The sequence below is a fragment of the Neolamprologus multifasciatus genome, chromosome 7, assembly GCF_963576455.1.
Source record: "Neolamprologus multifasciatus chromosome 7, fNeoMul1.2, whole genome shotgun sequence".
In the NCBI taxonomy this organism is placed as follows: Eukaryota; Metazoa; Chordata; class Actinopteri; order Cichliformes; family Cichlidae; genus Neolamprologus; species Neolamprologus multifasciatus.
The window spans coordinates 13,408,008-13,418,449 of NC_140445.1; the positions used below are offsets into that span (position 1 = coordinate 13,408,008).

Genomic DNA, 10,442 nt, shown 5'->3' on the forward strand with positions numbered 1-10,442 from the left:
ACCTCCAGGATGCTTCATATGTTTTACTAATGTTTTTTTTCTCTCAAAGACTGCTTGTGGAGGATTCGGCACAGACACAGACAGACATAAGTGAAAGGTTGTGCAGTGATTGCAGAACATCTTACTGTTGGACTCATTATCATATCACTGTTGAGCTCATAGTGTGAAAGCACGTGAGTGACATTACTTAAGAAAAGTCACTGGTTACGGTAGTTTTGATTAAACACATGGGGTGATTCATGATTTGGGTAAATTATGGCAACAGTAGTGTTTTTAATAATCTGGGGACATAAACTGCACATGGCACACTTGTGTCTGTGGTGTGGGATGCCTTATTGCTCCTATGACCCTACAGTTGTTTGTAAGTGTGAAGTTTGTATTTACTCACTGATTTTGGTTTCTAGGTAATTGTGGTGTGGATGCAGGCTCCAGGCAGAGCCAAGAGTTAGACCCACTTAACATGACATTAATGCTGATTTTAGTCTTTAACACAGGGTTTACAGGGCTGAAGCGAAATTACTCCGGAGGAGAAGCCCTGATGTTGTCTAAGAATTTGTGTAACTAACCTTTTCCTTTTTGTTATTCTCCTAGTTCTGATGAGTTGACTCATGGGAGGGACCATGTGTCAAAAGGAGGGATTCTAGGTTTAACATGAAACAATGCTTTCTATGTTTTCCATGAGTTTTTTTCATGATATTTTTGTCCATGGCTTTTTACTGTGATTTATGGGATTAACAGTTCATGTACAGGTATTAAACCTCTACAGGGGGGTTAAGTCCATGTTCAGATAAGATTTTGATGTTCTGTAAGTAAACTTCACTGAACTGAAAGGAAAATGTGGTTTGAAGCCTCGCTTCTGTCAGTCTGCCCCAGGGCAGCTGTGGCTACAACTGTAGCTGCCTCCACCAGTGTGTGAATGTGAGAGGGAATGAATAGTGGTATTTATATAGCGCTTTTCGAGACCCTCAAAGCGCTATATAAATGCAATCCACTATTATTATTATTATTATGATGGTTGACATGTTTTCCAAATGGTTAGAAGTTTTTCCTCCTAGTAAAGAGATACAGGTGCAGGAGCCAGAGTATTGCTGGAAGAAATCATCCCAAGGGTGGAATCTCCTGACTGAGTCTGGGTGCTGATCAGAAGTCTTCAGAGACCCAGCGAGAATCAGGGACCATTCATAGCAGAGCTGACAGCCCAGGCAGCCCTACTAGTCATCATGAGAAGATTCCAGAACCACAGCAATAACCATAAAGCTGCATTGGAATGAGAGGGTGAGGGGTGAAAAGAGCGCCCTCCTCCAACAAGGGCGTGCCAAGCTCCAACTCAACGACTGCAGGGCAGACTCTGTGCCACCCAAGAGAGATCAGCGAATGAATGCAGATAACACCTGCTTAAACAGCCAATCAGTTTTCCTGGAAAGCTTAGTATGTTTTTAAGTTAAGGAGGTCGTTGGTGTGACGTTAATAATCATTTTATAAATGATATGCATTTACAAAACTCTCCGAACATCACAAACTCTGTTAGAGTCCTGAGCATGAGTAAAAGTGATTGGAGTAATTATCGCATGCAAGTTTATAGCAACTTGTGCGCATTTTGTAGGATAGGTAGATTGATTTTCTAGCATGTCACTTCCTGATCAGTTCATTAGGCCTTCATTGTCTGAGTAAACATAGTAACAACAGTTGTGAGTTCTTTTGACATGTGTACTCAACTTTGACACATTGTTTGACACCGTGAAGGTAGGATTTTGGGTTCATCACATTTCATTGAGGGATTTTGATAGGCCTCAAACATGCTGGAAGCACCTAAAGAATGAGGTTGTTCTTCCAGAGTTAAATGTGGTTGGTTTGGTTTCCCCAATCACTGATGTGGGCACAGTAAAGATAATTGTAAATGCCCTTGAGAGGGTTTACACGTTTTAAACAGGCTGATGGCCCTACAATAGTAAAGAGTACAGTACACTGCATAGACAGAGAGGAAAGATCTATAATTCTGTTGTAAAATATAGCTCAGAAGTGTTTGATATATGTTGGCTGTGTGGAAATTCATGGCTACTTCTGGGTTTTACCCCAGACTTTGGGAAGCACTAACTTTGAAGTTAGTTTATGTTTGTGGTATTCACTTAGGTACAGATATAGTCACTGTCCTTTATGGCAAACATCTGGACAGGGCAAAGCAAATGGCACAAAGGAGTGTGTGTGATGTTTGGTGAGGCATGTGTGCCTCAATCCCTAATAAAACACTGGGAATGAGGGTCTTTTACAGAAACCGTTAATAATTTTGGAAACATGGGTTGATGAATTTAATGATAAAGTGGAAAATATATCACACACTGAAAGACTTTCTTATCTAAACAACATGTTCTTATGAAAGAGCAGCTTGATGTAACTAAGGTTAAAGTTTTCTTTTGCAGATGAACAACGAAAACCATTTCATTTCTGTATATGATCTCATATTGTGTTTTCTTTTATGGTATAACTGCCATCCTTTGAAGAAAGGGTGGAGGCTCAGATGGAGCGAAGATGACCATAAAGTGTGAATTTGTTTTTTTCCTTCTGATTATAGGGAGGATGCACGTTATGGAATTTCTTTGAGTACACAATTGTGCTGATGTTATGTTCAGTAGTTAGAAAAGAAATCCCCATGTTTTTATGTGATTCTTAATTGTGGTATCACAAAGGGTGGAATGTGGTGGCAGATTTCTTTTCTCATGTATTAATCGCATATTTAATCATATCACATTAGTTATAGTAATATCACTTTCTCACTTTACTATAGTAAGAGCACTCCTGTCACTAGTTTACATGCATGTGGAAAGTTAACACAGTGAGGCCATTGTAATGGGAGACGTTAAACAGATAGTGAGGCTCCTTCTGCTTATCAGGGATGTAAATCCTTAGGTGATGGCTAAGCAGAAAACAAGGCCATAATTCTCTCGGTGAGGGAGGAGGTATAGCCCCCCCCCCCATGAGAGGGGCCAACATGTAAGAGTTTGAGGAATGTTCTTTGTCTGTGTCTCTGTATATAAGATGTAAGGGCGGTGGCCACAATTCAGAGATGGTCCTGGTGTTTCACTGGGATGCTCTCTCCACATTGCAATGTGTTTATTAAACCCACTTCAAATCAAGCTCACTGGGTGTGTTGCAGGTTATTGTTAACATTTCCATAACAGTCTTTAGGGAGACTTGTTATCAGTAAGCAAAAGTATAAAACAGATTAGATTTAGACTGATTTATCAGTGCTTACCTTGAGTGATGCTCTAGAATCTTGAGAGGAGAGGTAGCAAATCGTAAGTCCCACATCTGGATGACGGGCATCCTGTCGTCCTCCGAAGCCAAGACCAGCTGAGTGGCCACCTCTGGGTTCCAAGCCAAGCCAGAACAATGCATCTGGAAAGAAACACGCAACAGTGATCTTAGACTGTTTAAGTTGAGTAGACAGAGCCAAAGAACTGGGAGAAAATGCACCATGTTGAGGGTTTCTCTGACAACGTACTCTGTTGCTGTGGTCGCTAACTTTGATAATGAGGTCATTTTTGCGGAGGTCCCACACTGAAGCTCGACCCCCCGGGCTGGCTGAGGCCAAGATGTGTTGGACCTGTTTGTTCCAAGCCACACAACTGATGTCTTCCATTGGCTTTAAGAGAAAAACAAAAAACATTCATATGGACTATTCATTCATTAGTGTCATATACAAATGTTAATTAGATACATGAATTGAGAAAAACTGTGCCCAACATAAAACTGACAACTAAAATATTTGAAAGATGATGATATAATAGCAGAGTAATACCAAAAAAGCACTAAATGGTACATTTAAGTATACGAAATGTAGAAATGACAATGGAAAGGTACTGTGTAGTCCTTACAACAAAAAAGCATCCAAATTAATGCTGATTCTAGTTATGGATATATCACTAACTGTAGTAATTCTCCCAAAATTTTCAGCCTCACATTTAGTATAGTGAAAATTAGCCATGGCATGTTGTAAACAAACTGACATTTAAAGAGTTAAAGTTCTGAAAAGGAAAACATTTTAGTCATATTTGATCATTAGAAGACCAACATTGGTTAAGAATGCAACTGGGTGAAAATGGAAAATGCCATTAGTAGATATTTATTTTGTTGTTATGTAATGGCCCTTTTCCACTAATACCTACTCGGCTCAACTCAGTTTTGGTTGTTTTCTAAAACAACTGAGTACCACGGTGTTGGTTTTTGTGTAGCCATTTCCCTCGTTAGAAGGTTTTAAAAAATGGCCGTTTTGATTGTTGTGAAGGTTCTTGAGTTCTTATGACTCATCGAGTGATGCCCCTGACTGGCCAATCAGTGGCGTGCAATCTGTTGACGTTACACTTTCGGACTGATTCAGATCACTTCAGACCCCGGCCGAGTAGGTGCTAAAAAAGCACTTAGTAAGAGATACTACCACCTATCAAAAAACCCTAAAAACCAAGTTCAGCTGAGCCGAGTCAAGCTGAGTAAGTTCTAGACTAAAAGGGCTAAAATTCTTCATACCTGTGTTTTAGGTCCTGGTGTCATTGGAGAGCCAAAGTTATTCATATCCCAGATATAGATTTCAGACTCATTTCCACCTGATGCAACAAGGTTTGTCTGCAGGAAAAAAAAGACACAAACACCAAATGAGTCACTGCCTGGGGTTTAAACCCAGCTTCAAGCTGAAATCCTTTGCACAAGGTGAAAAGCACCATACTTGGAAAGGGTTGACATCCAGAGCTCTCACTGGCCCTGTATGCTTGTCGCTCTCAACGATGATGGCGTCGCTCTCTCCGCTCATTATCTTTGCAGTGTCATACAGGATAACATTGCCATTCTCCCCACCTGCGATGAGAACACCAGAGGGATGACCCTGGGAGTCCATACCATATGGACCCCACACCAACTTATGGTATCTGTGAGGAGGAAGAAGAAGAAGCCCTGATTAACAGCAGGACGGAAAATAGAAAATCAGTAATATTACTATGGAGAGTTCTTTATTCTACCTGTGACTGGAGGAAAGGCTGCCACATGATGTCATATCCAGAGATGGCTCAGCTAAATCCAGCTCAAAAAACTCCAAGGAGGCATTGGTACTGAAGGAGGCATCCAGCTGCTGAGCTGATGTTCCTGCAGAAATACAGGTATCAAACATCAGCAACAGAAAAACTATATGCAGCTATGTTTATAGATTAAGCCATTTTTCCAACGCATAATCCAAACAATTTACAATCTTTTGTTTGCTGTAAAAATCTGCATTTTTTCTCGTCCTACATTGAAGTTAGAAGAATATCACATAAAAAATAAAAACAATAAAGCCTTTAAGTCCCATTTTTTATTAAAAATTGTTATGGATATTTGTCACTGCTTTCTGATCTTCAACAATAGCTGCACCACTGGATGAATATATCCACTATCACTCAATATTTGTGAAGGAGATTGTTATTGTGATCATTTAGCATTCTTCCTCTTTTTACTTCCCTAATAATGAACTCACAAAGCACAGAACTGAACAAGCCTGTTGGATGAGAGTTGAAACATCTTCACAAAACTTTAAGTGCAGTTGTCTTGTTTTTTCAAACTCTTATACTATGTAGAAAAGTTTTTTGCAGTAGTGAGGAAATCTCCATTCCTGTGTCTCTTAGCTTTCTGAGAACCCATGCTAGGTAAGCAAGTTAGCTTTTCACTTGTTTATTATTTTTTTGTTTTCTTGTTTATTTTTTGACCATTCACTTTCATCTGTAGGGGAATATTATAACAAATGGATTCTAAAGTCAAAATGTATGTAAGAAATTAGATGTGAAAGGTAACAGAAACTATGCTTGTTCAGCATGTAGATAAAATTCAGCCTAACTGTAACACTAATACTAAGCGGTTTACCAGAGACGTGCTGGCTTTTACCAGATTTATTTGTAGGGATTGAGGCGTTCCTAATCTCACTGTGTACTTAAGGTCACTAAACAAGCCGATTCCTTGCCATCTGAATCGGACTTTCAGAAGTGGACTTTGTGGTATGTTTTAGATAATTGTCCTGCTGCATAACCCGGTTGATAAGGGCCAGGTAGGTTTGGATAACGTTTTTGTATCATTTAAAAACTGCATTTTGTATTTACTTGAGTTATCTTTATCTAATATTAAAACCTGTTTGATGATCTGAAACATGCAAGTATGAAAAATAATATGCAAACAAGGAAACAAAACAAGCTGTTAAGATAAATGCTCTATTTATATCATCAGTCCAGAGCATTTTATCCCTCATACAACTGATTCTTGGGGATGTCTAGCATCATTTATTTGGCAAATTTTGCCTTTCTAGTATCCATCCATTCTTAAACTGTGATATTACATATCTGCATGGTACTGCTCATTATTTGAGGAAAAAAATCCTTCCAGGGTATTTATTTAAGAACAGCTCATATGATCAATTACTATCTAATACATTTACTATATCATGTCAAATATGTAAAGCAAGGATTAAACAACAGTATGATGGCTATAATTGAAACAGAAGAAAACCCAACTGAAATGGGACAGAACATTTTCTGTTGGTGTACATTCAAAAAAACCTGGTAGCATCACATTAAGTGTAAATTACAGATAAAATACTCTATTCATTAAAACCGACAGTTTGTACAGTCACACCATAACAACTCTGTCTCCAGAGGTGCAGAGTTGATTTATCATTCATTCTTATTTAGTGAATATGAGTTAAAAGTTCACTGATAGCACCCACTTTTACAAATATTTGCCCTGGCCTCCTGCTATTTTCATAATAAGGACAACTTCATAGAGAATTCTGAAGCCTGCATCGTCCTCACATGATTAAATGTCCCACATGCTTGCAGCCCTAAATATACAACACTAAACGTGTCATTTTCCACTTAAAGAGGCTGTGAAAATAGCTGAAGTAACCGACATAAATTATGTAATTTCATGTCAAAGTGACAGACGGCAGCAGATGCACGCCTGTGCTGATGCTTTCTGCATGCTCATACCTGTTGCCAGGTAGATGGGGTGGTGCTGTGCAGGACTCCAGCTCTGGATGGCTGTGCGGTTGATCTCTTTAAGTTTCATCCTTGAGAAATAAGGGCATAGTTTGAACGACTGTGCAGTGATTATTACAATTTATTTATGACACTTTTCTCTCACTTTAGCGTTCAGAATAACCAGAATTTGGATCCTTTCATGTAGTTTAGTTTCTATGACAATAAAAAAGACCTTAAACGATCAGTTTCAAATTAAGTGGCTAAATACAATGCTTTTTAATGGTAGCTTTATAAAGGTTAACATGTGCAGTTTTCTTAGCGTTTCCCCAAGGTGCTGGCTTGGTTGTATGATCACTTTGAGGTTCCAGCTGAATCTTACTGAATTATTTATTTGAGTTATAGCATCGTTTACCACATTGTAAACACTGTTAAATGTTCATTAGACACTTATGACAGGCTGGATATATAAGCAGAAATCTGCTGTGGAAACAAAAATCAATATTGATAACTTTTTATGGTGACTATTATGGCCGTTTTTATGTGTTGACTTTTCTATCAGTTCAACCACAACACAACACCTTCATGGAGTTGCATTTATTGCAAGACTGCTATGGATTATTTTCCGTTAGGTGTGCTAACAATATCAAAGAATTTTAATACCATATTAATAACGACTTTCAAAAGTGTGAATCTGTCTCTTTTACATCGAGGGGAGCGGACCGCTTAATAAACAAGTAGTTACAGTTTTACACACGCTTTCCCATTCATCTTGCTGCTGTAATAAATACACTAGTTACAGAGTAACAAAGGCCTGCTCTGACTGGCACTAATTATCACACGCTTCGTGTAGCTCGGGGCTGTGTCGGGAAAGGACATCAGAAATGCTACATTTAGCTTTAAAAGAAGCTCCGATAAGTTTTGCAGTCGTTTGGTTAAAATTACAAAATAAAAGTCCTTGCTAGCAGCAAGCTAACAGCTGATGGACCAATTAAAAGCCACACAGCCGTGTCGTTTATGAGCCTCGAATAATACGAGAAATGCGCGTAAATTTATTGTCACTTCTTGTACATCTTTACTACGACATGGTTCGGCTTGGACTAATGCAGATGCAATGAGATATTGCGTTTAGAAGCCTGCTAGCTACCTGCAAGAACATATGAGAGAAGAAACAGGTACACACTCACACAAACCCGCACACAGATCTATTACTTCACTAAAGCGGCTTACCTTCTCTTCTTCTCTTCTTTTCACATGAACGCACACATTAAAAAAACAGTAGGGCAAACACTAACTGTCTCCGCCCGTACAGGTTCCCCTTTCGATTCTGCTCAGGGATTTACAGCTGTAGAAACAGAAGAAGAGGCTACCGGGTCCCGGCTGCGGACTCGAGACAGATTTCCACGTCCCCACTGGTCTCCATCAACGTGGCACTAAGCAACAGCCTCCTCCTGCCACGAAGAAGAACAACTTCCGGGGGAGCTTCTCCCTGTTTGCTAACTTATGCTAATGTTAAGATTTTTATAATAAACGCTAAAAATATTAGTAATAACTATTTTATGTGAGCATTTATCATTTTAAAGTGTTTCTTTATTAAGGAGTAGGAATAGTAACGAACCGGTCTTTATATCATTTAAAGCATTTCAGTATTTCATTTACAGTAATATGCAAAACTCTTTAGCCACCCCTCATTCATTTATATTTTGCTCCCAATGACTCGAGCTGTAGTTTTCTCGGCATTCTTGCTGTTCTTTTAGGGTTTTATTTTTTCAGTCACATTCAGTTCTTGTACGGCACCATTTTAAAAGGAGTGATTCCTTTTTTGTTTGTTTAAGCCACTCATAAAAAGGGCACCTAAGCGATAGGAATAACAGGTGTATCTGTTGCGATTTTGGTGCTATATACATAAAAACTACATGGAATTTAATTGTTTGCACATAACATACAAAATAGAAAAGAACACATTTTAAATTCTCTTTAGAAACTTGGTTACTAACAGAGTGACTATTAAGAAAAAGTTCCAAATTTGCTGAGTCTACAAAAGAAGTCTCACAGGCCAAAAATAACATTTTATAAAATATTTTTGCCTTTTTTGACTCAAATTGTCATTAAAACTTGTTCAGTTACCTTCTTAACAACTGTTCAAATATCTTGGGGAGGGATTAATCCATTTTTTTAAACAAATTAGCACCAAATAGCGATAAAGCAGTAGGACAAAATCATAACTATAGAACTAGAGTAACTATAGTTTATCTACAACATTAGCAGTCTGACTCTGTCAATGCTAAGAGTAAAGAGAATCAGAGGCAATGTATTTTTCTGCATTGTTTTAATATATGCACTAAAAAAAAGTAGCAACAGCCAATGAATGTCACAAAACAAAACTTTCTTGACAATTTGATTTTATTTGACAACAAATTGAAAGTAACATGAAGGCAAACCAGTCAGGTCATTATGCATCTATATCAATACATCACCTGAACTCGGGGAAACATTTCAGCAGTTGAACCCTGTAAAAACAATCGGAGTAATAAAATAAACTGTTAAATTTAACAGTAGAGGTGCACTTTAGTTAAGAAAATATAAGATAACACCCTCATTTGAAAGCGTGTGTATAATCTTCCCCAGACATATGAATGGGTCAGATGGGTAGTGATTGGTATAATCATTGGGAAGGATATTTATTTCACAATATGTTGTTAGACATGAAGACATACATACATGCAAGTCCCATCCACATGTGGCTCACTTCAAGGGAACTTCTTTTCTGCAGCTAACCTGTGAAAACAAAATCAATTAGTTTCTATATAAACCAGCACACGAATCAGAACATAAGTTGCCTGCAAAATACGATTATCGTACAGTTGTATTTTGCAAAAAAAAAAAGAAAAAAAAGAATTAGAATTATGGGATGTGCGCCGATTTTTTTAAGCGTTTACTCCAATTTCAGAAAATGTTGGCTTATTTTGCTGCCGCCGACTCTTGATCAACATTTTACTTTTTCACCAAACCAGCAAAGTTTGCAACCTAGTCGGGAGGGATTAGTTGGGCTAACGTTCAATGCCACACCTCGTTTCAAATCACGTTCAGAAGTGAGCTAGCTCCCCAAACCGTCTACACATTTAACCTAGAGGAATGGTGTAGATAATGCAATTTAAGGTACATATAACAATTCGCATTTCAGAAACTAATTTTCTCTGAGAGCCTTATTTTCCCAGCCATGATACTGACCGCCAACATCAACACTCATGGTTCTCCTTCTGCTTCTTTTTCTTCTTTGTGTGTCTTCTTCTTGCTGTTCTTCTTCTTCGACGGTCAAACAACGAAGTGGTGGATTGCCACCACCAATGACTGTCGCCACCAAGTGGTACAGAAAATCAACATAAAGAAATACAACTTGATAACCCCCGTTGCTTTATATTTGTAATAGACCCAGTTAAAATCTACTCAACCTTCTTT

General features: G+C 38.3%; 1 protein-coding gene across 10 annotated transcripts in view; it reads right to left on the reverse strand.

The window, feature by feature from the left end:
* Positions 1 to 8,939, reverse strand: part of sec31a (SEC31 homolog A, COPII coat complex component) — a 32,555-nt gene extending 23,616 nt beyond the window's left edge. For 2 of the 10 annotated variants that reach the window (XM_085168582.1, XM_085168580.1), the window contains exons 1-7: positions 8,214 to 8,939; positions 6,996 to 7,075; positions 5,007 to 5,130; positions 4,718 to 4,916; positions 4,522 to 4,617; positions 3,500 to 3,640; positions 3,251 to 3,393 (exon numbers count right to left, since the gene is read on the reverse strand). In XM_085168582.1, the coding sequence (XP_085024708.1) occupies positions 3,251 to 3,393; positions 3,500 to 3,640; positions 4,522 to 4,617; positions 4,718 to 4,916; positions 5,007 to 5,130; positions 6,996 to 7,074 (782 nt within the window). In that variant the 5' untranslated portion in view covers position 7,075; positions 8,214 to 8,939. Of the gene's footprint in view, positions 1 to 3,250; positions 3,394 to 3,499; positions 3,641 to 4,521; positions 4,618 to 4,717; positions 4,917 to 5,006; positions 5,131 to 6,995; positions 7,076 to 8,130; positions 8,153 to 8,213 lie in introns of those variants that run through there. The other 8 variants (XM_085168584.1, XM_085168583.1, XM_085168585.1 and 5 more) reach the window with 6 other exon arrangements.
* Between the last annotated feature and the right edge of the window lie 1,503 nt (positions 8,940 to 10,442).